General features: G+C 43.7%; 1 protein-coding gene across 4 annotated transcripts; it reads left to right on the forward strand.

Moving 5' to 3' along the window:
* Nucleotides 1-18,533: 18,533 nt before the first annotated feature.
* Nucleotides 18,534-23,860, forward strand: LOC102699632 (protein HASTY 1-like). Of its 4 annotated transcripts, XR_005812787.1 has the most exons (8): nt 18,534-18,671; nt 19,199-19,279; nt 20,152-20,237; nt 20,353-20,457; nt 21,211-21,296; nt 21,375-21,633; nt 21,750-21,928; nt 23,432-23,860. XR_005812787.1 is itself a non-coding variant. In XM_006662901.3 (6 exons), the coding sequence occupies exons 3-6, from the start codon at nt 20,178-20,180 to the stop codon at nt 23,736-23,738; spliced, it is 558 nt and encodes a 185-aa protein (XP_006662964.1). In that variant the 5' UTR covers nt 18,534-18,671; nt 19,199-19,279; nt 20,152-20,177; the 3' UTR covers nt 23,739-23,860. The 4 variants fall into 4 exon arrangements, 1 of the variants encoding a protein (XP_006662964.1); XR_423925.3 differs by lacking the exon at nt 21,375-21,633; XR_005812788.1 differs by lacking the exons at nt 18,534-18,671; nt 19,199-19,279 and adding an exon at nt 18,719-18,860.
* The last annotated feature ends 3,868 nt before the right edge of the window (nt 23,861-27,728 follow it).

The raw sequence follows: 27,728 nt of genomic DNA on the forward strand, positions 1-27,728 counted from the left end.
TGACAGGTGGGCCCGAGAGGGGGAGAGAGAGGAGAGAGGGGAGGCTGACACGCGGAGCCCGCGTGGGAGAGAGAAAGGGAGAGAGGGAGTGAGCTGGCGGGCGGGGTCCACAAGGCAGTGAGGAGAGGGAGTATGACAGGTGGGTCCACCCGTCAAAGGAGAGAGAGGGGAGTGGGAGGCTGGCCGACTGACGAGTGGGGCCCGCTCATCAGTGGCCTAGAACAGAGGAGGACGGAGCGGCCTCGGCCGAACAGAGGGGAGAGGCGGCGCCGGCCGGGCAGGCGGCGGAGGGTGGCGATCGGTGGACGGCGGCGCGGACAAGCGGGCGGCGACGGGCGGCCGTGATTCGGCGGACGGTGATGCGAGAACGGGCGGCGGCGCTGAGAGCGGCGGCGCCAAAGGAGGACGTGGCAGCTCGGGGAGAGCGACGGCAGTGACGCGACGAGCGGCGACCAGCGACGAGATCGGCAGTGGACGGCGCAAGAGCAGCGGCCGGGACGCGCACACGTGGAGGCGGTGAGAGGAGGAAAGGGAGCGGACGGGGAAGGGCGGCAGTGTCGGCGGCACGACGCGACGGGGAGCGCCGAGGGAGAGAGGGAGGAGGAAGGGGAGAGGGGCTCACCGGCGACGAGAACGACAACGGCGATGAGGATGGGGCAGCACCGCGACGGTGAGGGCGCAAGGACCGACACGCGGGCGACGACCAGCGTCCGGCGGCGTGAGGAGAACGGCGCACGGGCGACGAGGGCGGCGACGAGGAGGAGCGGCGAGGGCGGTGCGGAGAGGGTTGGCACCATGCGGGGATCAGCGTCCGACGACGGACGGCGACGCGGAGCGACGGCGAGGGCAGCGGTGGCTCGAGAGGGCGAAGGGGGAGCAGCGGCGGCCGCAGAGGGGATTTAAAGGTGGAGGCCGGCCCGTAGGACGGGGAGGTAGTTGGTGACGGGCGCGGGAAAGGGGGCGGCGCCGGGAGAAGCAGGGCGGTGGTTACGCCGGGTGACGGATTTGGCGGCGACCGGGGAAAGCGGAGTGGGTGCGGTGGCGCGAGCGGCACGCGCGGCCATGGCGTGACAGAGAGCGGCGGCGTGGAAGCGCTAAGATGCAGGACGGCGCTGTGACGCGGCGACACGGCGACACGGCGAGGTGCGGCGCGACGGGATGGGTGCACGGGCGCAGGGCGGCGACCAACAGTGCGAGCGGCAACGCGGTCGGCATAGCGAGGTGACGCCGGCCCGAGAGCGGGGCGGCAGCGGCAAGGAGAGGAAGGGGAGGGGATCGGGAAGAGGTGGCGCACTCCGACAGTGGCGGCGACTTGCGCATGCAGAGGCGAGCAAAGGCGAAGAGGGACCGGCGGTGGCCAGGGAGACGTGGCAGCGGCCAAGCGGCGACGGCGCGCTAGCGGTCGCGGCGACCGAGCGATGGTGACGGCGACGCGGAGCAGCGGCGACCCGAGGGCGGCGCGGTGGTGACGGCGAGTAGCGGGAGCACGAGGGAGGAGTGAGGTGGTGGCGTCGGCCAAGCAGCGACGCAGCTTGGTGGCCGAGCGGCGGACGCGACTGGAGCGGCGGCGCACGACGACGGCGCAACCGGAGTAGTGGCGCATGACGACGGCGCAACCGGAGCGACGACGACACAGGCGCAGCGTCGCGACACGAGCGGGGGCGGAGAGCAGCGCAAGCAGAGGCAAGGTGAGGCGGCAAGGGGTGCGGCCGACGGTGCGACGTGGAGAGGCCGGTGGCGCGGCGTGGCGGTGAAGCTGCGCGCGTGCGGTGCAGTGCAGCGGTGAGAGGCGAGCGCGAGAGGGAGCGAAGGGGGTGGCAGCGCGGCCAGGGGAGGAATTTATAGGGGCGGCCGCCGCGTAGGACGGGGAGGTGGTTGGTAGCGGCGGCGTGGCACGCGCATGGCGCGCGCGGTGGTTGCGCGGCGCTGGCGGGAAAAGCGACCCAATTGTTGGGCCGGTGCGGGGAATCCGCGGCAGCGGGCACGGAGGTGGCGGTGCAGCCGTTGGGCCAGCACAAGTGGAGCGGCAGCCGGCGCGCGCTACAGTTGGGGTGGCACGACTAGCGCGACGGTGGAGCAGCACGACAGTGAGGCGAGGACGCGGCGGCGCTAGCGCGGGCGAGCAGAGGACGGGGACAGCGGCGCGGGCACGAGAGCGCGGCGCGGCTAGCTCGCGATAGCGGGCGAACAGAGGAGGGAGACGCCTCCGACAGGTGGGGTCCACCTATCGGCGACCCTGGGGAAAGGGGGAGGTGATCCAGACCTCGGGTGCGGGCGGCCGTGGGCTGGCCCAACGGGAGAGGGAGAAAAGAGGGGGGAGATCGAGCGGGCTAAAATGGGCCGGCCCAGCGGGAGAGGACGAGGAGGCTGAAGGGAGAGTGAGGGAGGGAGAAAGGAGTGGGCCGGGGGTGTTGGGCCGGCGGAGAGAAAAGGGGAGATGGGCCGAAGGGAGGTGATGGGGACTTTGAGCGCCGGTTGGGACACGACTCGGGAAATTGCAGACGGTACACGCATTCACACGACAGAACCAAATCATGCACGAATTAGAGATTCGTACGACAAATTAGATCCGATACGTGAAACCGTGAACTGTTAGCGGAACAACGGCAGGAGTTAACGACCCGTTAAATTGAGATTTAACGACTCGCTAAACTAGAATTAGACGACTTTAACGTTAAACCAATCTACGTGTACGAAATTGAATTTCATATTGTAGATCAATCTCGCGTTAGCTAATTAGATTAGAAAATCTAAGCAATTACACGGTAGCTTAATTATAGATTGATTCGCATGAGTAAAACGTATGCGAACCTGAGATTTGGTGGAGAGATCAACGACGGATTGCTGCTGTTACTCGCTGTTCTGCTAGGAAACCTAAACAATTAAACGGTAGCTTAATTTAGATTGATTCGCAAGAATAAAATATATGCGAACCTGAAGATTGGCGACAGATTAGATCGGCTTTCGCTGCTGCGAACAGGGATGCAGCAGGGCTGGTAGCGACTTGCTGCTAGGAGAGGGGCGGTAGGAGGCAGCTCGAGGAGCACAGGAGAGGGAGACGGGGAAAGAGGCAAGGGTGTAGGGGGGTATTTATAAGGGGAAGCTAGAGATAGATCTTGTTACCCATCTCCTATTAACAAGGAATAGATAAGGTTTCAAAGGGATAAGAAATAGAATTCGAATTAATTAGGAATAGATTTACCGTGAGGAGGAGGTGGAGATGCACGGCTTGGAGGGGGAGGGGAGATCGTACAGGGAGGAGAGGTGGAGTTCGGCCACGGGAGAGAAAAAAGGAAAAGAGAAAAAGAAAAGGGAAAAAGAAAGGAGGGAAAAAAGGAAGGAAGGAAAAAAAGAAATTGCCTCCAATTTTGCCGATTTTTATTAAGTTGATTAGAGCAAAACTTTATTGACTGCAATTCAATTATAAATCCTGTTAATAATTTAAAATGCTTTTGGGACATTTTAGAATGTCCGAAAAGCTTCCAATTAAATTAAATTAATTTATACACTGCTTTTCTTCTGAACTTTAATTAATAAATTATTTTTAATGTATTATTTAATTATTTCTTGGCTTGGGTAAAACTCAGGACGTGACAGTGGCACATCTTTAATTTTCTCTAGGCAATATAAAAAGTTGTACGCCGGCTTAGTCGTCTACGGTTTTGGACAAATTGGACGGTGTCCTCTAGGAGTGACCGGCTTTCCTCTCATGGTTTGCCCACCTATGTTTTCTTGCGCTTATCTAGCTTAATTTTGTGTTTTTCCTTTGGGTCATTGAAGTATAAACTCCTTCCAAGTTGATTCCGACCCTTTCCGTTTGGCGATCTTGATAGTCCGATTGCAGCGATTCGGTCTCTTGGGCAAATTTCCTCCTTTTCGATGGACTCTAGGCTAGGTTTTCCCTATCTAAATGAAACTTGTTGGAGGAGTTAACAAGAATCTTGAGCTGTGAGGAGTTTCAGAGTCTCCATTCTAGTGATTTAGTAAGATCTAGACTCTAGTGTGGTTTGGGGATGGAGGGGAATCGAAAAAGTAGGGTTAGATCCCTAAGATTACGTTGTAGTTTGGAGATAAGGGGAATTGAAAGGTAAGGTTGGAGGCCGAATATTAATTTATCTTCTTGAATGTATTCTGACAAGTGGACAGAGGATTAGGCTTCACTGTAGCTTTATTTCCTAACAAAAATAACCACATTTAGAGCCTAAAGCGAAACCAGCGTCATGCTAGCATTTGTTTACTTCTGCAAATGAACTTACCATTACTTCGCTGAGGTATTCATTTCGGGATGGGTAGATTACTGTTGCGAGGGACCCATTTTCATAATCGCTGCAATTTTTTCTTCATTTATTACATGGGAAAAATATCTTTTATGTTATCAGGACTGAGAACTTGTAACCAAAAACCAATGGAATTGTTTGTACCATACTTAGCTCGCACGAATGATGTCCCGTTCTTTCTCCCATGTATCTAACCCAGATTCTCTCGTTTTTCGCATGCACACTTCCCGAATGGCTAAGCGGTGTGTTTTTTGCTAGAATTTTCTATAGAAAGTTGCTTTAAAATCACATTAATCTATTTTTTAATTTTTATAACTAATAATTAAATACATATAATAATTATTAGTACGTTTTCCACCCTAGTTAACTAACCAACCACCGAACACAGTCTGATATAGAGACACAATTGTTTGGTTATGGGCATGGACAATGTATAAAGATCATGTAGTCTATATAGGTGTGACCCACCCCCACCGCATGTGGCATTAATTATGGCAAATTTCATAATGTTTATGGATAGAGTAGAAAATAAAGTGGATCCAAAATGAGGAAAAATGTTAGAGCATTTATTCCTATAGGCAGTCCATTTTACTATGGATTAGCCATTAATGCTATAAAGACCATATTCACAATGTATAAAAGCAGCCCGTATGAAAGCATTTATTGTATAATAACCATTTTCACAGTACATTATAAATGCCTTGAGGACACCTTTAATATATATTTTCTTAGAAATGTGTAAGTCTTGACACATCATAAGATTCTAACTTAGCTAAATATGCTCCAATGTTTAGATCTATATAACTCACACTAAAATGTGTCTAGAAAAATATTATCTCCCTCCTTTTTTCCCAACATGGGCTAGTAAGCCAATAGTCCATCAGCTGCCCAACCAAATGTTCCACCTGAAATTATTTTTTTAACATAGGCACTAGTTGCCCAAACAAGTGCCTAGAATTTTTAGCCTAGCACATATGCTCAATGTATGGCATCTCTTCCTCTTGTTTATCTTTCCTCCATACACCTCTTTATAAAGTAAGCTAGAGCTGTCGTAGGTGTCAGATCCTGATTTTGCTCGTGTAGAGTCGAGCTTGTTTAGTTTGCAAATTTTTTTGGGTTGGGTGTCACATCGTATATTTGATCGGATGTCGGAAGACTATTTTGGCGACTAATTAAAAAATAATTACACTGGGTGTCGGTAAACCACAAAATGAATTTTTAAGCCTAATTAATCCAGCATTAGTTTTTGCGAAGTTAAAAGCCCTTAGAGTATCCAGCAGTACATTCATCCCATCCTTCATTCTGAAAATAGAGTATGAAGGGTAAAAATTTAGCTCTAGTAGAACATCCATCTCATCCTCTATTTTTGGATGTCATCCATATTAGGAGAGAGAAACTCCGTATTTGGATGTTCTCTCTCCATCCTCCAAAGAGATATGGAGAATGTCATATATGGATGATCTGCTGTAGTACAAAGAGATATGAAGGATGATACTATTTTAGATGATTATCCAAATGAATATATGGATGATCAAATTTAGATGAGCTGCCAGGATGCTCTTAGTCCTGTGTTGTCACGCCCTGAGTTTTGCACTAGCCTAAAAATCAAAACCCTTAATTGAATTGCAAGAAAACGTGTTGGTTTAACCAGGAGAAAATAATCCAAAAGAAATTATTTAATTAATTCACATAAAGGCCGCGACAACGGGTTTTCCTTTTTCGTCGCGTCGAAATCGATTAATGGGACGTATAGTTGAATTTCAAAAGAATTGCACTAAAAATTCACCGAATAAAAATCAATCAAAGTTTTAACGGCAACTCGGCATCCGTTTTCTTTTCTTTTAGACGTAGGCTTTCGTTTGTGGGCCGAAACTGAGTTTCGCTCGAGTTTTAGGCCCAAAAGGTCGCAAGCCCATCTCTCCCTCTCCTCCACCTGCGGCCTCCCCTCCTCTCTCCCTTTTCCCAGGCCGAACTCCATCCCCTTGTGCCCTCTGCCTCTCCCCCAGGTCGCACATCCTTCCCCCCTGCCAGGCAGTGTTCCCACCTCCCCCTCCACAGTTGTGAGCAACCCCAACTCCCTCCCTCACGGCAAAACCAATTCCAAATCATATTCGATCTCTATTCCTTATTCCTTTGAGACTCTATCTATTTCTTTTTAATAGGAGATGGATTCCTAGTTTATCTCTAAATATCTCCCCTATAAATAGACCCCCTCAGCCCTGTTTTTCCCCTCTCGTTTTTGTCTCCTGCGGCCGAGCCCTGCCACACCCAAGTCCCAGTCGAGCCGTGCCCTAGCCACCGGTTGTCCAGATCACCGCCCTATCCCGTGCGTCCAGCCAACCCTCTCCAGGCCAACGCCACCCCAGCCACCTCCCTCTCGTCGCCGGCCAAGCCGCCGCTGGCCGGCCCCCTACCCGGCCGTCTCCTCCTGCCGCTGCCGGTTCAAGTCGCTGTCGCCCGGATCCCTCAGTGATCAGCACCTTGGTCGTCCCCAGCCCCTATCTTCGCCAAGCCTCCTCGATCACCCCCTATACAACGAGCAACAATGGCAATCTGTCGCCGATTTCTCCACCAAATCTCGGGTTCGCATGACTAGCTCATGGGTTATTATCTAATTAATGCTAGATTTTTATAGTAGATGTTTATGATGAATTACCCGGTGAGGGTTAATGCCAACTAAAATATTGCTTATGGTGGGATGTGGATGTATGGTTTTGAGAGTTGCATCCATGGCAATTAAGGATCGGTTCTCGAGAAATTATAGAAGTCTTACATGTACTAACCACAAGCCGGAGTAGGAAACGGTGAGACTCATAGCTTAGCTTGTCTCTATTCAACGTACCTAGGTAAGAGTGGGCGTGATGGAGTATGGATGGACCCCGCAACGGTCTATGTTGCTTCCAGATTTACTTAGGTACAAGAGGGGATTGCCCGACTTGGTAGAAAGAAAGAGGCAAAACCTGAAATGTGGTGCGATCGTCTAGGGAGGGTTAGGTGAAAGGTCTTATCATGGTTTTCTTACTGAGCTATCGTGGTGATACGTTGAGGCATGGTAACATGCTGTGGAGCCATGTCTTGTGAGGAAAGTTGTATATCTCTGATCAAAGTAAAACTATTCGAATAGTCGTGCCCACGGTTATGGGGCAAACTGACAAATTCGCTACGATTAGTCAAACCGTTAATAACTTAATTAATTTTGGAATTTGTTTGACCCTGCCGCAATGTGGTGTAATGTTGGGCAGTGGTTCGGGTTTGTCGCAACGTGCTATAACTAGGGATGGCAAAATCCCCACCGGGGCCCGGTGGCAAATTTCGCCCCGCGGGGAGTCAGTGCCAGGGCCCCGGTTTTTTTGGGGCCGGGGCCGAGGGATAATTTTAATCCGTGGGGATCCCCGTGGGGCCCCGAAATGTTTTAAAAAATAAAAAATAAAATAAAAAACCTAGTAATCGGTGTGACCCACTATTGGGCCTAGCCTACTCCAAACACCAGTACCTTCCTCACTCATGCTCATGCAGGTGGCCGCCGCCCTCCACAGAACGCATCGCCGCCTGTAGGATCAAGATGTCGACTAGAGGGGGGTGAATAGGCGATTAAAAATTAAATCACCTCTAATCAAAACTAACCTAAGTTGCTAGGCTTGATGGAGAGCAAGACTACACAAGCAACTAAGTTATGTTTTGCAATCCTAGGGTGATAGTGGCTCAATTATATCAGTAAAAAAGTAAATCACACTTCCTAAGTCTAGTTTTGCAATCATAGGGTGAAATGATCACAAGTATATCTATTGGAATGTAAATTGCACAAATATAAAAGTGGCAAGCAAGAGAGACAATGAGAAGCAATTTTTCACCAAGGTTCGGAAACTCGTCGTTTCCTACTCCTCGTTGAGGCGAGCCCAACTCCACCGCTCAGCCACAAAGCCACCCCGAGGGGCCAAAATTCGGCCTCCAGGGGGCCAATCAGACCGCCCAGGAGCCGGCGCTCAGACTGCCCTACGATTGTCGGTCTGACCGACCTTGGTATGGCCGACTCCAGTGAGTTTTGCAAGAATGAAAATATGTTTCAAGTGTTTATGCAAATGACCTAATGTGGTAATTAAAATCATCTCTTTGCTAGGTCATTACCCCTCTTAATAGTATGGCAAAGCTAAAGATGAACTAGGAAAATTTTGATCACCCCTTCACCTCGATCAATTTAAAACTTAAACGCTAGTTTTACCGACTTCTTCCATTTTGCTTTACGTCATCAAATTTAAACCGTCAATAATCATCCATGGGCACACATGAGTGAATCTAAACTGAAACACATATCTCAAGTGTAATGGTTAGTTCACAATTTGCGCTTGTCATTAATTACCAAAATTAACAACGGGGGCCTAGATGCTTCAATCTCCCCCTTTTTGGTAATGGATGACAAACACCACAAATAAATATACTCAACCACAAAATACATGGACAACTAACAATAAAGCTCCCCCTCAACAAATGCATATCAATCAGGAGTAACAAATAGGGAGCTAAAGCATATCTCAAATTCAACAAGCATAAACACATGAATAGAATTTGAATGTGAACTTCAATAATTTTCCAAGAGCATAAGATGGTCACACATATATCAATCTCACATTCACCATCCATCATAGCACAAGTTCACAATAATAACCATTTAAACAAAAGAGATATAAAGCATCCAAAGAGGTCTAATAAGGTGACATAGGCTATTACAAGACCACGAAGGGTCTAACAAGACAAGAGTTCAACAAAACGAAAAAGAACAAGTAAGATAGAGTAATAGCCCATACCCCATTCATAATATAGCCCAATCACTTATCCTAATAGAAAGAGGTAGCTAACCTCACTACTTCTAGTCCCATAAACCAAAGATAAAAGCCTAGATTTTTCTCCCCTTTTGGCATCAAGGACCAAAAAGCATCACTCTTGTGGAGGAGGAGGACGTGCTGAGGTGGATGGACGGGATGAATCATGGCGATGATGATAGACAAAGGCATGAGAACTCTCCAAGAGCTGCACACGCCTATCAAGAGTACCAACCTGAGAATACAGCCTATCCATAGAAGAGTTCAAAGAGCCAACATCTGCTCTAAGCCCACGCACATCCTCATGCATAGCCTCTTGTCCAGTGTGCAAGCAGGCAAAGTTATCGTTAAGGGTATTGAAAGCCCCTAGCACTGGGTTGAAGTAGTCATTGGGAGGCATTCCAAAGTATGCATGTTGTGGATTGAAGAAGTCATGAGGAGCAAACCCTTGAGGAGGTGGTGAAGGAGGTGGCGGAGGTGGTGGAGGAGGAGCTTGACTTGAACTTGCTCCTTGAGTGAATTGCCTCACTCTGGCACCCCTAGGAGTAGACAACTGGAGACGGGGCTCGTACTGCTTGTGAGGCTTCAAATTACCCCCGGCAACTCCAAGCTTGTGTTGAATCAATCTCATGATGTAGGGTGCATAGTAGATCCCCTGAGTGAAAGTGCCCTTGGAGATTGCAATCTCTTGCATCATAAGAGACACAACATCAAACTAACGACCCTGAATGATGGCATCAATGACATGCCAGGCCACCCCTCTGATGTCATCATTGTTTTCAAGGCGAGGAAGGATGATAGCCCTCACAATCCTGTTGACCACACTGGGAATGGTCCTCAAACCTGCAACCTTGCCATGTGTGTACCTCGCTCCATCTTCCTAGAACTGAGAGAGATAGTCCATGGAGAGCGAATTGTGATTGAGCTCCTCATGTAGGTCATTTCCAAAGTCAAAGAGAATGTTGAGAAGCCTCCGGAACTGCCTCCGAGAGATAGAACAAGGAAGAGTATTGGACATCCACTTTATCTCACTATAGTCTCCTGCTACCCATACTTTGGCATAGAACTGACGGATCAAGTCCTCATTGTAATCCTGCTTGAGGGTCACAATGCGGTCAATGCCCACCAGCTTGAAGAGATCATGCAGGCTCTGAAATTCAGGTGTCTCATTGATATCTCTCCAAGAAATCCATTTGTGATCTGCAAAAGATTTTCCAACATAAATCTGCTCATACACCGTCTTCTGGAAGGTAGTGTGGAATCTGGGATCTGTGGTGTCTTTAGGCCTCAAGAACTGATCATGATGCCTTAGGATGGTATACTGTGCCGGATTCCTTATGTTCACCACAAATTGGATGGAGGGATCAATCTCCATCTCATCACTCTCGTCATCTTCAGCCTCTTCATTGCCACTGCCATCCTCTCCACTTTCCTCTTCACTACCTCCCTCAACATTTTCTTCAGTCTCTTCGTCACTTTGAGCATACTGCTCGGCACTAGAATTATCAGACTCTCCATTTGACTCACTGGCAGGATCTTGAGCAGGCTAGTGACGAGTACGAGGAGGCATCTCTGAAGAAAGAACACAACAAAAGGAAGGTAGGATATTAACAAGAATTTTATAACTAGATTTGAGGTGGTGAAAATTTGCGCTTATAACTTGTGAATTTTGGTCAGCTTGCAGCCTGGTCAGACCGGTAGCTGAAGGCCGATCAGACCGCCGGCTGCAATCCGGTCAGACCGCAGGTCGAAGGCCGGTCAGACCGCCAGCCAACGACCGGCCAGACCGCCTTAGGTTGGCCGGTCAGACCGCCTTCTGCGGGGCTATCAGACTGCCGTATTACGGCCGGTTAGACCGGGATCCAGGTCGGTCAGACCGGCCACCAACCCACGGTCAGACCGCGGGTGGTGGCAGACCGCATCCCACAAGTTTAAGCAATCACAAAATTTTCAACATCCACAAATTTGAATCTAAAATATTGCTACAACAAGAGATACATGATTTTAAACATAGACAACAAAGGTATGGCCTATTTCATGAAGATTGGAAAGAGGGGAGAACTACCCTTAACCCTAGAGATTGAAATAGACCAAATTTAGATTAGATTCAAACGAGAGAGCGATTTACCGGTTGAACGGAGAGGATTCGCACCAAGAAACTACCCTCTATTTGTGCAAATCGAAGAACACCTCGTGCTTCACCTAGGGTTCCATGCCATGGATAAAAAACTCAACAAAAAACGGAAGTAATCTATGGAACAGAGAGAGAAAGCGGAGGAGAATCACTTACGGTGTAACCGGAGAGAAAACCTGGGTTAAACCGAAAGAATTTGAGGGAAGGATGAGGTTAGGGTTTGAGAGGAGAGAGAGAAAAGTGATTTTCGGGTCGGAGAAGAGAGGGGGTGAGAGAAAGAGAGGAGAGGTCGGGCAGGGAAGGAAGGTTAAAAACCTCTGGGCCTACCCAGCCGGTCAGACCGCACCACCCGACCGGTCAGACTGCGCATATAGCGCCGGTCTGACCGCCGGCCTCAGCCGACTGTGCACAACCCTTGCATAGTTCGGCTGCCCCTAAACAATAAAATCCAAAAACTGGTTTGGAGTAATTTCTTTTGAATGCATGAGGTAAAATATTGCTATCCATCCATAATATTTGAAAATTATGATGGTTTGCAACACAACTCATTTAAGTGCTAGAAGGTGACCGTTTATGGTCTATAGAGGGATTTTGGACCAAAACAATTTGCAAATAACTTTTGAAGGAAATAGTTTTTGAAATCGATTTGAATACCAAAAACATTTGAAATTGACATCTCTATCAACATTGTTTTAGCATTTTTCTCAAAAACCTCCTGAATCTCATTTTAAGGATGAAAACCCATATTAGCCAAAACTAATAATCTAGTTTCTTTAGGAGATGGCTAAAAGAGCATTTTCAATCAAAGATTGTTTTTCTTGCAAAGAGAGGGTTGGAAATATATTGGGAACCTTTTGAAACGTTTTCCAATAGGTATTTTTCAAATTTCAATTATTTTGCGAAAGTTTTGACTTATGTTGACTTGGTCATTTTGATAGCACTACTAGCACTAGTTAGTTGATTTTCTCACATATAAGAGAAGGTGGGGTGATGTGACCACACCCACCATCGATACAACTATTGCTCACATCAAGATGAAGATGATCAAGTGCTGGAATCCGATTCGGCCACAGGCCACATTGCTGAATTCAAACGGCCGCCAAATTTGCATACGAGCTCTGTTTTGGCTCCATGAGTACTTGATGGAAAGATCTTGGAGTCATCTTTCTAACGGATCCAGCCTCATCGTCAAATTCTATCTTGTTTGGCAGCAATCACAGAAACAAGGTGCCGCATCACCTATATTGGGCCAATGGGCTTGTAACTTCGTTTGGGGCCCCGGTCTAAGAGGGGCCCAAGTGGAGTGCGCCCCAATCTGGTGGAGCACGATCCTAGGGCACCCTTGGTCGTTCTCCCACCCCTATAAATAGCTAGGTACCCCTTTAGGGTTATTCGGGTTTTGTTAGATTAAAGTTTAGCCTTTACTACTTGCTTGTACATGTGTATGTTGGCGCAACCACTCGGATACTTGTTCTTCAGAACCTCACCTTATCATTTGTGTTTAATTCCTATTTGCAATATCAGATTGCTTTTATCTTGTTCTTGCTTGTTTCTTCGATTTACTCGCAGGAATAAGGTTGATTTGCACCGGCAAGATCAACAACCCAAGGAGAGGTGTATCGATCGCTAAGGCGCAACACAACGTCTTGTACGGTTGTAGTCGGATCGTCAACATTTCTCCCAAATCGTAATTATCATAACTCACCGAAAGATCGGGTCACCCCCGTACACATCATGGGGCATATGCAAGAGTGCAAAGCTGCCCCTTAATGTGATATGCTCCAAGAGGCAAAGGACGACTAAGAAGCAATAAATTCGAAGCATAAAGGAGCAAACTTAGAAAGAGCAAGAAAATAAACATGATGCACAAAATCAAGCCACATTAGAGAAATCTATGACATTTAACTCATTCTTCAATTTGCAAAAGCGGGTTTCATCAAGAGGCTTGGTAAAGATGTCGGCTAGTTGATCCTCGGTTCTTATGTGGCTAATGACTATGTCACTCTTGGCAACATGGTCTCTTAGAAAGTGGTGGCGAATGTCAATATGCTTGGTTCTAGAATGTTGGACCGGATTATTGGCTATCTTTATGGCACTATCATTGTCACATAGGAGAAGGGTTTTGGTAAAGGATATGCCATAGTCCAACAAAGTTTGTTTCATCCAAAGCAATTGGGCACAACAACTACCCGCCGAAACATATTCCGCCTCGGTGGTAGAGAGGGCTACGTAGTTTTGTTTCTTGGATGACCATGACACAAGAGATTTACCAAGCATTTGGCAACTACCGGATGTACTCTTTCTATCCACTTTGCAACCGGCATAATCCGAGTCGGAATAGTCAACAAGCTTAAACTTAGCACACTTTGGTTACCACAAGCCAATAGTTGAGGAATACTTTAAATATCTTAGAATTCTTTTCACGGCTACTAAATGACACTCCTTAGGAGTGGCTTGAAACCGTGCACACATGCAAACACTAAACATGATATCTGGCCTAGATGCGGTAAGGTAAAGCAAACTACCAATCATAGAACGAAGCTTTAAGTCTATTGGATTACCTCCCTCATCAAGGTCGAGATATCCATTTGTCGCCATGGGAGTCTTGATTGGCTTTACATCCTCCAAGCCAAACCTCTTGAGTAGATCCTTGATGTACTTGGTTTGGCTCACAAACGTTCCTTCCTTGAGTTGCTTGATTTGAAGTCCAAGAAAAAAGCTCAACTCTCCAATCATGGACATCTCAAATTCCCTAGACATCATATCGCCAAATTACTTGCAATACACCTCATTAGTAGAACCGAAAATGATATCATCAACATAAATTTGACATACAAAGAAATCATCACCAATGATTTTTGTGAAAAGTGTAGTGTCAACCTTCCTAATTTTAAAATCCTTTGACAAAAAAGATCTCTCAATCTTTTATACCAAGCTCTAGGAGCTTGTTTTAGTCCATAAAGAGCTTTTGAGAGTTTATAAACATGATTAGGATTTTTAGGATCTTCAAAACCGGGAGGTTGTTCAACAAAGACAAGTTCGACAATTTCACTATTAAGACACTTTTCACATCCATTTGAAATAATTTTATGTCAAAGCATGATGCAAAAGCAAGAAGAATGCGAATAGCCTCAAGTCTAGCTACGGGGGCAAAGGTTTCACCAAAATCCAGACCTTCAACTTGTTTGAAGCCTTGTGCCACCAATCTTGCTTTCTTTCTTACCACCAACCCGTTTTCATCTTGTTTGTTCCTAAAGACCCACTTTGTCCCAATGACATTGTGGTCTTTAGGCCTTTCAACTAAAGTCCACACTTTGTTTCTTGTGAAGTTGTTGAGCTCTTCTTGCAAGGCATTTATCTAATCCCAATCACGAAGAGCTTCGTCTACATGTTTTGGCTCACGAAGAGTTCCGTCTACATGTTTTGGCTCAAGTCGTGTTGTCAAGCATAGTCGAGCTCAAACAAGAACTGGTTGTCAAGTTCACATAGGATTCATATTAAACATAGAAAATAGAACTTACATGGTACATGGCTTATTGTTCAGCACAACCACATTCTACAAACTCCACAAACAAGTCATCTCATGCCATCACAGAGGAACATCTCTAAGCATCAACCAATATTGAGTACACATATCGTGATCATAAGAATTATCTATGGTCAAAGCGCCAAAGGGAAATGCTATATGGTGAGGCTGGGAGTTTGCTGAAGTATTTTCAAGATAAAGTTGTGGAGAATCCCTCTTTTCAGTATGTAGTGTGCACTTGGATTGCGAAGAAAAGATATCAAATATTTTTGAGCTGATGTGAAGATGATTGTTGACTATGCTCACTTTGGTGATGTTGTCACTTTTGACATTACTTTTGGGACAAATAAAGAGTACAAACCATTTGGTATGTTTGTTAGCTTCAATCACTTTAGAGAGACTATGGTTTTTGGTGTAGTTTTGATATATGACGAAACAAGTGAGTCATTTGAGTGGTTGTTCAATGCTTTCTTGTCAACACATAAACATAAACAACCTCAAATAATTTTTATAGATCAAGATATTGCAATGGGAAAGACTCTATCAAAGGTATTTACTAGTGCATGGCATGGTTTATGTACATGGCATACATCTGAAAATGCAATAAAACACTTGAGTTCTCATAATACATAGGGCTCAAATATCCTCTCAAATTTCAGTTCTTGCATGCATGAGTATGAGGAAAAGAAAGAATTTGAAGAAGCATTCGATGCCACGAGAACAAAAGTTTGTCAAAAAAAGGTGAATTAGTTGGACAACATTTACAAGCTGAAAGAGAAGTAGGTTGAGTGCTGATTTTGAACAATGTTACGATCTTGTTGAAGGAGCACTGCATAACATTTGAAATCATGTTGAAGAAAAAAAATAGGAGAATTTAACATTGTTGATGCTAAACTGTTCAGAAAGAGTTCAGCTTACCTGAGAAATTTGCTCATGTGACTGGTCCGAAGAAAAAAGAAAACTTAAAAATTAGTTCTAAACAAAAGCAAAATTGTGTTGATAAATTAAAGAAGACAAAGCATACCAAAGTGAAACAACCTTTAGCTCAAGAAGAAAATGCTAGTTAGATAATCAAGTCAGAAACACATGAAGTAAACTTGGAGACTGGTAGAGGGGAATATCAAGAATTTGAATCTATTAGAAGTTATACCCAACTCCTTACGGTATGGTGCTGATGATTAAGTACTGTGACACATTTGTTTACACATGCTAATTATTCTTTAATTAATTTTCTCTTTTTATGTAGGGTTCAAGTGGTGAAGAAGGTCAACTATTATTTTCACTATTTTAAATGCTTAGATCGATGGCATTTAGCAAAAGAACTTAGGTACATATATATTAGTTTTATTACACCTACAGTTTATTGACAATGCATTAATTTTTGGCCTAAAAACATTTTTGCTTGCAGATTATTATTAAGATAAACATTATACTTTTGGATGATGGGTGAGAGCTTTTGTGCATGGTATTAGAACTAGTGACTTCAGTAACCAGTCTTTTGTAATTTAAAATATTCCAGAGAAAAATTAACACTTTAGCCTAGGCAAACTAATGTGAACTCTCATTATTGATAAATGACACAGTATTAAGCTTTTTCATTCAGTAATTGTAAACATTCTGTTGGCTTTGTTGCTATAAGGAAGTAGCAACTCAGAAAGCAAAGAAAAGAAGGGGAGATAGAGAAGGCAGTCTAGACATTTATTTCATTTGAACGGTCGGATGCTCCCAATTGCCAAACTCAGAGCCGAAATTTAGCCATCTCCCCACCGACCTAGGCCACGTTCGGCTATCCCATAACTTACCATATATTCCCCTTTTTTGCGTGCCCACTTTTTGAGTTGTTAAATGGTGTATTTTTTACAAAAACTTTTCATAGAAAAATATTTTAAAAATCATATTAATATATTTTACAATTTTTTATAATTAATAATTAATTAATCATCTATTACAACGGTTTCCCGATAACCAAGAGCATCCATAATAGTTCATCTATCTTATCCTCTATCTAAAAATAGAGGAGGAAAGATAAAGATTGAGCTCTAGCAGAACATCCATCTCATCCTCTATTTTTAGATGTCATCCATATTTGGAGAGAGAAACTCTATATTTGGATGTTCTCTCTCCATCCTCCAAAAAAATACGGAGAATGTCATATATGGATGATTGCTGAAGTACATAGAAAAAAAGGGTTAATTCGTTCCATGCCATAGCAAATATGACTATTTAGAAAAATATTATTACAATTCACGTATTTGGATAGGTGCCACCACTAATTTCTTAAATTGGATCCATGCCACTGCCGTGATTTTTTCCGTCCACTCCGTCATCTCCCCTGTTTTTTCCATCCACTCCGTCATCCCCGTCCGTCCAGCCACCGCCGCCGCTTCCGCCATCCAGATCTGGCCGGAAGTCGGTCACCGCCACTGTCCGAGAGTCGCCGTACGGGAGTACATCGGTCGCCGTCCAAGAAATAACCTCCACTTCGTCATCGCTGGCCTCCGCCCCACCCCGTGCACCCGCCGTCGGCCTCCGGCCAGCCCCGCACGCCCACCGTTGGCCTTCGCCCCGCCCGCCCTCGGCCTCCGCACGCCCAGTCCGCCCCGCCGACGGCCTTCGCCCATCCAGCACGCTTGCCGCCGACCTCCACCCGCCCTGCCTCGCTGCTCGCTGTCGCCGCTCTCCCCGCTGCTCGCTGTCGCCGTCCTCTCGGCTCCGTCATCGTCTTCACCTCCACGTCCGACGGAGAAGGATGAGAGGGAAGAAAACGGAAGGAAGAAGATAGATGGATGGAAAAGGTCACGAAAGTGGCATGGATCCAATTTAGGAAAATAGTGGTGGCACCTATTAAAATACGCGTGACATTGTTCTGAATAGCCATATTTACAGTGGCATGGAACGAATTAACACTAGAAATATAAATGATGAAACTATTTTAAATGATCATCCAAATGGATATATAGATGACCAAATTTATCGGATGCTCTAACGCACCTTCCCCTCCCTTGCGAATACGGAGAAATTTAACAAAATGCCATTCCATATGAGTGGCTTTAATAAAATGTCACCCTCTACCGAGTACTTATAAAAATGTCACTCTCCATCTCAGATTATTAACAAAATGTCACTCTCAGGTATATGAAGGGTATTTTTTTTGGCATAAAAAATATGCGAAAAGTCCAACTTACCCCTCTCTTATCACGAATAGATCGTGGTGGCTTTTCTCTGGAACAAGAGGGAACTCCTCCCATTCTCCACACCTAGGCACGCGAGAGCTTAGATATTTATTATATGATTTATTACATGAATGCCTGAGATTTTGTTTTAGTGTTTGCAAATTAGTTCAATGAATGCAATTGATTTTTTGCTGGGTGCTGCTGTCCTGGACAGACCGGGCAGAGGAGAGGATTTTTTTTTTGCTGGGCGTGGTGGCTCTAGAGTAAAAATCGGTGCCTGGAAAGGGACTGCATGGGTTTGTATTGAGCAGGGCATTTCGGTCTTTTCACAAATTATTTTGGACGAAAAAAAATAAAAATACTCTTCAAATACCCAACCGTGGTATTTTGTTAAGATGAAGCGTGGCATTTTGTTAAATTTCTCGCGAACACGGCCCTAGGGTTCATCGACGCCCTCCTCCCGTTGCCACCCCCGCCCTCATCCACCCGTAACCGGCGCGACCCCCCGCCCTCGCCTCCCTGCTCGACCCAACCTCCTCCGTCCTCCTCCCGCACCCGCCGCCTTGTTCCTCCTCCTGCCGCCTCCTTCCTCCTCCCGCACCCGCCGACGCCACCTCCGTCCTCGCGCACCACCCCGCGCCGCCTCCTCCCTTCACCACCCCCGCCGCCTCCTTCCTCCTGCCGCGAAGCAGTCCGCCTCATCCCGTCGCCGGAAGCCCGAGACCCCTCCTCCCTCACCCCGTGGTATTGTTCTGATCTAGATATGTGCTGTGGATATAACTGTTCTGGCAGCATGGTGATTTTTATGGCATGTTCATGTGATTTTTTCTATATATAAATCTGTTCACTTCGTGTAGGCATGATTCTGTGGAAATTGATTGTTCTGGGACTGGAACAAATTCCTATATTTTCTTTTGTGAACTGATGCTTCAGGTGGTACTGGACACCATGTCAGCTATTTTACTGTATCGCACAATTGGATTAGATATTTCCATTCCACTGATTGGGTCTTTCTAGTTGCTAATGCTTGTGCTTTGTACTGGATTGCAAAATGGTGATGCTTCATTATTTGTGTGAATGATGTAACGGCAATGGTGATGCTTGATTATTTATGTGAATGCTTGTGTTTTGTACTGGAATGCCAAACCTGTGCTAGCATGCTTATGTTATGTTTGTCAGATTCATCGGTTCTTATGGTATATATACATTGCTTATTCTTCTTTCTCAAGTGACAAACTGGTATTTACTTGCTTTCTATAAACCACTTGCAGAAAGCATGCCGTATATTTTATTATACACAAGCATGGTGCATCTAGTCTGTCAAAACAGAAAGTTGTTCAGCAAGTGTTGAGGTGCAGTACTAATATATAAATTGTAAATATATATAAGTTCTTTAGTTTATCTTTGTAAAAAACTTTGTTCAAATCAACTACTTAAACTAAAAATGATTTGACAATTTGTTCACTGCACATCAGTATGGACAAAAAACAGTTTTTCATTGAAATGACTCAAGTGGTAACCTTACCATTCATAATATATGAATTGGAAATATATATAAGTTCTTTAGTTTATTCTTTCTAAAAAAACTTTGTTCAAATCAACCACTTAAACTAAAAATGATTTGACAATTTTTTCACTACACTCTACACATCAGCAATGACATAAAACAATTTTTCTTTGAAATGATTTAAGTGGTAACCTTACCATTCATAACAAGTGACTGAACTCGTCCAGCCAAACACCACCTTGTGGATACAACATCCAAAGATACAACCAACCAAACAATATCTCAAATCATCCAGGACAAACCCATATAAGCAATCAAACATGGCCAATTTCATTACTCTAGCTAGGCTAAGAGCAACCTGGATGAAGGATACAGACCAGGTGGGGGACGTACGGACAACCAAACACACCCTATTTACATCCCTATGTGACCTTGTTAGATGGATCCACATGTGCAAATGCACAATGCAAAGTGGAAGTGTTGAACTTATTTGCATATAGATGTTTATGATAGATTTATATAAGTAGTCTATTATTTTACTACCAAAATGTTATTCTAATTGTTTTCTGTTGAGTTCTATAATTGCATATTTTGGATGAATCATATACAATTTGCACACACACGTAGCTCAACTTGCAATTCGATACATGTAGTGAACAACTGTACTCTGTTTGGCACACATTTTTTAATCTTTATCTTGAATGAATCCACTAGCAGAAGAAAATGGTGGTGAAGAGCTTTTAATGCTTGCTGGTTGCACTACTAAAAGTAATTCTCAAATGGATGCTGCTGCTGAACTAGAGGTTCATGTGCTATTTTTATCTTGTGTTCATTTGCATCCCATGTAATAGGCTTTCTTTGCACAAAATGATGCTTTTACTCTCTTGATCCCATTTGTTTTGTTTCTTTGTTCATTAGAGTCACATGTTTGGCTTCTCTGGGGATGTTGCAAGCTGTGAGAATGAAACTAATTTCACTGATTATGCGAAACAGTCAAATGAGCTTGGCCATACAAGAATGTCGGTAAGCACATTGTTATTCCATTCTCTCAGTAATCTGCATTACGTCTGATTTATGTCTGAATTAGCACCTAAAGAAAACAGCTTCTCGCTAGCATGCTTTTAAGTGAGGGAACATGCCAAATTCCCTTAGATTAGGACACTCAAACGACTTTAAAATTTCCCAAAAACTTTACTGATGTAAGATCTAAAATCCTTCTGTAGTGATAAACTAGACAGGAAATTTGTTGTGAAAAATTATTTTCTCTCTTCCAGTTTAATTATCTGACAGACTTTTTACTTCATTTCTTTTTGCACAAGCTGTTTTTGAGCATGACTTCTATAGTCTTGCCAGTGACAGTTAGGTGTGATAATGAATGTCTTATTAGTACTTCGTTTGAATTGTATGGTACATCCTGTTATTGCTAAAACCACTTATTGGTTCCTGGATCTAAACATGAGTAACCATCATCTAGTGCCTCACATTTGCATAAGTTATCGATTACAAGTTAAGTTGCATGTGGATATGGTTCCTTGAACCTAATGTGAACCAGATTAAACTGTCCTTGTGAATCACTTGTGTAAGTTTATAGACGTTAGTGTTGAGTTATCAAGTTCATAAAACTAACAGAACATCATGCAAACTTAAGAAACTATTGTACAGTTCATTCAATTATAGTATCTGGAGCCACCACATTTCTTTTTGTTTGGGAGACTTTGATTAGTCATAGTGTTTATACCTGTCTCCTAGCTTGAAGGCATTCTGTTCATTACACAGGGTACTGGTGGGGGTGATGTTCATCAGATGCTCGCAGAGCACACCATTATATCTGAAGCATTTCTTTCTGCAACAACTTGTTCATGGTACGTGAAACTTACATGACGTACAATTTCATTGCTAGATAGGAAGTGTATGGTTGCTTACTTTAGTTTTGAGCGCAGGTTTGAGAAAGACAAAGCTTTGCTTGCCTCTCTCCTTAATTCCTTGCAAAGTCTTTGGGCACAACCACAGTGGCAAGCTTGCCTAAAGGATTTATGTTGTCACGGTGAATTTAGGAGGTCTATGCTCAAAATTGTAAAATTATTTGAGGAAGAGCTTAAAAAACACAGGGTAGAGACTGATGTATTACATGAATCAGACCAAATAAGCTATTCAACTTTAACTTTCCTAGTTTCATTGATCATTCCTCCCCTTCTTAAGGTAAATTTTATCAAATTCGTCAGTTCAATTAGAGTAGTTGAATATTATAAGTCTAACAGTTGCTTAATGTTGCTAATAACAATACTGAAAAGTTGAATATGACTATTGAATTTCAGCTGATTCGATTTGTACATACACTATGGATGGATGAAACTGTGTTTAGATTCCCAGAGGAACTTATATAAGCTAGAGAGTGGAGATTCAAAGGAGAAATGCTAGAATTTCTCAATGTTAGTCTTGAAGAGTTGGAAGAGAATGAATTAGCACAATGGTTACAACTAATCCGAGAGAGTGGGTATGACACCTTTTTGCATTTTTTCCTTATTTTGTTTCCTGCTGTCAAAAAATGCTTGCAAAGAAGTAAATTTTATGAATTGCACCAACGTTCTCAAATCTTGTTCAGAAATATGTATTTCTTCGAGTTGTCAATCAATTGTTGGATAAGCTTGATTTGTTTTAGTGGACATGTTCTTCTTTGATTTAGATTTAGTGGGTTTGATTGGTGTTAGTATCCACAGATTTGGTACAATTCTAGGTTTACGTGTTTGTTGGTTCTACTGGATCTGGCCCCATTGCTTCTGGCCATGCTTATCTTGATGTTCGTAAAAAAAAAAAATGAAGAGAGGAACCGTAATCCTCCATCCCAAAATATAAGTGTACTTATTTTTAGGAAAATCAATAATTAGAAATTTTGACTAACAATTGAATTATCAATATATATGTTTAATTTCATGCATGTGGTATCATTAAATTTGTACTTAAAAGTACTTCCATATGATGTTAATTCATAGTTGTTGGTATTCTATTGTGGAAGGAATTAATGGTCAAAGTATAATGTTGGAGACCGTGTAAAAAACTCATAAACCCTATATTTTGGGTTGGAGGGAGTATTGTTGGATGGGGAGGTTCAGGGTGTCTAAGCTACCCTTGTTAACTGTATAAATCTCATCGATAGTAACATCATTCTTTTTGTAATGACAACTATTTAGTGGTAATTCCGTCACATTTGTCCAAAAAAATGATTATCTTTATATATGTAATTAGCTCAACCTATGCTATGATTTCATTTGTGAACTAAGGCAGTGGTGCAAAAAAGTTGCCATGTCATATATGTAGCCATGTTGGTGCCTAGTTGGTAAATTACGATGCAGTAATATTTAGGTATAAAATGATACTGAATCATATTTGAAATGTTATGCATAAGCAGTGTAATTACCATGTAGAAATTCATTTCTGTTTTAGTGTTCAACTTTCTGTCATGATCATATTTTGGACTTTCGGTATGTCAGGAGACTGACTACATGTTCATTTGTATGTAATTTATGTACTTTGGATGCCCTTTTCTCTCTGCACATGCTATATATTAGTGGGAGTGATTCACTAGCAAAAGAAGATGGGTGAGAAGCAATATAAACATTTTGTAACCACAAGTTGTATGTATCATGTTAACACTGTAATTATTTAGTTTATTTGCTGTGGAGCTTTTCTTCATGTCATTGTTCACAACAAAGGTATTCTGCTCAAACATTCACTATTGCAATCATTGCTGTCTAATGTTGTACTTTTGCTTATAGTTTTACTCAGATCTGTACTATGAATGTAGTTACTGTTTAGTCTTTTGCTTCTTTATTCGTTCTTTTAACTTTAAACTGGATATGTATACTAGTTTTTGTTATGTGTTGCACTGTTTAGTTCTTTTTCTTTATTCTTATTCCTAAATTTTAAATACGACAGTAACAGTTTTTTTTTTTTTTGGCCAATTTTGCATTTGAGCATCTTTGTTTATACCTTTCTGCAGGTACAACCTATTAGGTTTATGTGCAACCATAAAGGGAGCATTCTCAGAGTTGTTAGACATTTCATCAATCAATGATGCTATAATGCAAAACATAAGATCAATGGAATTTCGGCATGTAGCCAAACTTATCGATCTTGTCATTATTCCATTCATCAAGCATTGCCCTCATAATCTATGGGAAGAACGGATGTTGAAGCTCTTACTACCCTTGTTTGACTACTGTGGAGACATGCTTCACTACTCATGGTTCACTCTTCTAAATAATGGTCGGGCTAATGTTCCACATTACTGTTCTTTTGCAAAATAGCCTTGGTATTTCCTGATATTACGAAATAGTGGTTCAAACAAGTGATATGAGCATAGTTGATAAAAAAAATCCCTATAATATTTTGTAATATAATTCTATAGCAAAGCATGGGTATTTTGCTAGTCTAATAGTAAAGGATGCCGTTGTTTCCATCATTTCTGAATGGAACCCCACTGTTTATAATTTGACCAATGTTTGCTTACATGCATTTACCTAATTTTGGTTTTTGTACGATATAAGCATGCGTATGTGCAAATAACATTAAGCTATCACACAGCAACAGAAACTTTGGTTGAACCATAAGTTGCATGTAAACTTTCCAAGGTTAGGCCGACATGAATCAAACTGTGCTCGTCACAAGTCAAGAGCAAAAGAGTTACGTTTCAGAAAAAAAAAAGAAAGAAAAGAGAACAAAAGTTTATCCACTAGCTCAATCGAAGATCTGACAATCATTCGACCAAACTGAAATATGACTTAACATAATTACATCCTTATAGAGGGTATCAGGTTTCAAGAGTATTGCTGACCTGATCAACTGCAAAGTCACAGTAACCAAGCACTTTTTGTTCTTCCAAACAGTGCAGGAGCGTGTCAAATTCTTTTTGTATTATGAAATTAAACATCCCAGCCTCTTTTTTCACAAATCCAGAGTCACTTGTCACAAGTTTTCCGTATGAGGCAGGACCTTATTAAAAACTCGTGTCAATTATTCGTTGCCGGTCACTTGTTGGAATGGTGTGATGGTGATGGGTGATATATTTTCAGTGATAGCAAGAGTGAACTAATCTAGCAATATAGTGAATTATTTTAGCCATTTTACAATTATATACTCTATACTCCTACAAAATTGACTAGTGGTAGTGGTTAGGGTTGGATAAAGCCAACTTGGCTCGGTCTAGCTCGTTAAGATAACGAGCCGAGCTTAACAAGCTAAAAACCCAGCTCGGCTCGACTCGTTGGAAAGCTCGAGCAGGCTCGTGAACTCGGGGTGATGGCCGTCGATGGAGTGACTCGAGGCGGTGGCCGTGGCGGACCACGGTGAAGAAGCTCCGGGGCAGCGGCCGTCCGCGGAGCGGCGTGAGGCGGTGCCGCAAGCCGCGACCACGGTGTGAGGCGGCGGCCACGGTGGAGGAGATCGGCGGCGGTCGGCGGTAGAGTGGCGCGAGGTAGCAGCCGTCGACGGAGGAGCTCGGGTAGAAGAAGAACATGTTGATTGCTGCATGCGTTATGCGGCGGCGGTCAGGGAGCAAGGAGCATGCTGCTGTTCTTTGAGGCTTTACTAGGGTTATTATTCTTTATTAGGCTATGGGTTGTGGCTAGGGGGTCTTCATGTTGGGATTGTGGCTAATGGCGAGGGGTGGGCTCTTGGCTCATTAAGGCTCGCGAGCTAGCTCGAGCTGGCTCGTTATCTCTAACGAGCTAAAATGCCAGCTCAGTTCGTTAGAAAAATGAAACGAGCCGAGTCGAGCTAAGCTTGTCGCGAGTTGAGCGAGCTAACGAGCCATGAACTTTCTGTCCACCCATAGTAGTGGTGTATAGTGGATGGCAAGATAGAATTGGCCACCCTTTCCACCACGATTTTCTTTAACCTTTTTAATAAATAATTTTATTGTTAAACTTTAGAAAAAATATTTTTACTATAGGAAGCTTTTAATCACGCCAGTGTTGGTGGCGTGGCAAGACAACGTTGCTATGCAACCTGGTTGGCGTGGCAGGCTTATCATGCCAGTGTCAGTGGCGTGGCAAGACAATTGGTAAGCCTGCCATGCCAAAGACTCTGCGTGACAGCATTGTTTTACCACGTCAATGTTGGTGGCGTGACGAAAAGGTTCATACGATAAAAATATTTTCTTCCAAGGTTTAGTAATAAAATTATTTATTAAAAAAGTTTAAAAAATAAAAAAATTCCTACCACTGTCCCTCTATTTGTTTTAAAAAAATAATTGTGGGACTCATGTGTCAATCACTTTCACTAGCACTTTACTTTTTACTTGTTTGTAAGAAAAGAAAATAAAAAACCAAATGGATTCATATCTCTATTACTTATAAGCAGAGTCATCCGTTTTTTTCCATCCCAAAAACTACTTTCCATCCTACGTCGCAAAAGCTATGACTTTAAAACCAAAAGAATCAAGTGGTTTCTTTAAGAAAACTGTATCTTTTCTCCATGAGGTTGTGCAATCCATCATTAGTTGTATAGAACATTTTTCTCTATGAGCATGTGCAGTCTACCATTAATTGTATGGATGTGTCACAGTGCATGAGTATATTACTAATATTAGTAAAAATCATATGCGTTAGTGAAATGGGCCTGGGGGTATGCTACACAAAGGGAGCATGCCGTCCAACACATTATCATGTTCTTTTCAATGAGAAGATCAAGGTTGTCGCAGGCACTGGCCCCCACCAATGACCTTTACCAGAGAGGCCACCCTAGATCCACGTGGCCTGCCCCAAGAGGCCTTGGGCTCGGGACCTTGATTCACGCGTCAAAGACGTACTAGCTGAGAGACACAACACAGTGTTGTTCCGCCGCCTTAAATGCACCCTGTCGCCTGCATGGTGCTGCATTTAGTGAGGTGAGGCGTGCGAAAGGGCATGGTTAGTCGCTGCCGAATTGATAGACGCGACGTCAGACCAATGGCATGTTAGGAGCATGCGCCTGCCCTAGCAGGGGATAGGACTCGTGTAGCCTTGTCCTATCGGTCATTAATGGAAGTGATTCTTTGGCTCCCCGCTCAATAGGAGAGAGGGATGCATTGTTCATTGCCCTCGTTGTGCCTTGGATATGAAGGGACCAGGAGATTCAGTATTAAATGTGAGGAAGATGTCGGTCGCTTCGCCCACATCACGATGGGACGTGGCTCGCACCTGAAAAGGTGTGCGCTGTCGCTACCCACCTCGGTAACACAAACATTAAATGCCCTAGATTATGTGTCCTTCCTAGGCCTAGAGTGATCTCAAGTCCAGGCAAGTGTTGGAGCCCTTGAACTATGAAAGGAGACCCTTGCATTAGAAGAAGAGGACTCTCCTCAGACAGAAAAATACCCGGACTCAGCACGCTTAGCCACCAAGCTTGGCCCGGGTGTAATCTCCTATACCCTAAGCAAACAGTCACAGGACTAGGGTATCATGCCTCTCGGTGGCCAAAACCTGTATACATCGGTGTGTTCACATTTCCTAAGGGGCCCGACTCCGCTCATCTTGGCTGCACACTCGCTCTTGCTCGCTCCCCTGGCCAAACCAACGAAAGGGGGCCTCGCGGTTTCCTGCTAGAGGGGATTCACTCTCCGACAGTATGTAACAATTAAGAAAGCTTGATGTTGATAATTTTTCCTAATAAATTCCCATTGCAAGCCTAATCTTGATATTTTTTGTTCGTTTCCACGTCTTGCATCTAGGGTAAGTCCATTAGGGCAGTCTTAGTGGTATATTAATAGTGGCTTCTATCCTCATTAAATGACTTGTCACACAAATAAAATAATGACATGAAAACATAATTAATGAAAAAAGAGAGGAAAAAACTTATAAATGGTTTCCTCATGAAGAAACCAAGTCTTCTCTTCACCAAATACACCAAGAAACCATGAATTCATCATTGGAAAGAAACCACCAATTTCTAGGGGGCATGTATCATTCTCATCATTAGTAGAAGAATATAGTGTTAGGAGAGAGAAAGAAAAAACAATTATTACTCGAAGACACCTTCACTATGTAAAATAGTTTCTATAGATGATTTCTTATACTATGATAACCATATCATTTTTTTTTCATTGGGAATGCCCTTAGGTCACTAGCAAGCCTACAAGGGCCACTCTTCCCATGTTAAGACAATATGGTAGTCGACCATAAATATATAACAAAAAGATCTCAAAATCAGGTAGAAAAGACTCCTGGGTTCAACACCCAGTGCAATCAGGCCAAAGACGCCTACGTCCAACGCCTCAGTGCCATGGGTCGTGACACTGACCCTGTGGCCCGTGGATTATC

Source organism: Oryza brachyantha, chromosome 11, assembly GCF_000231095.2.
Source record: "Oryza brachyantha chromosome 11, ObraRS2, whole genome shotgun sequence".
NCBI classification, from domain to species: domain Eukaryota; kingdom Viridiplantae; phylum Streptophyta; class Magnoliopsida; order Poales; family Poaceae; genus Oryza; species Oryza brachyantha.

What these genes read in the sequence shown, in the direction of transcription:
- LOC102699632 (XM_006662901.3), top strand. Translation starts at nt 20,178, where the DNA reads ATGCTTGCTGGTTGCACTACTAAAAGTAATTCTCAAATGGATGCTGCT. An exon ending in ATGCTGCTGCTGAACTAGAG is followed by an intron (nt 20,238 to 20,352) that starts GTTCATGTGCTA and finishes TTTGTTCATTAG; the next exon opens with AGTCACATGTTTGGCTTCTC. An exon ending in TCTGCAACAACTTGTTCATG is followed by an intron (nt 21,297 to 23,431) that starts GTACGTGAAACT and finishes ACCTTTCTGCAG; the next exon opens with GTACAACCTATTAGGTTTAT.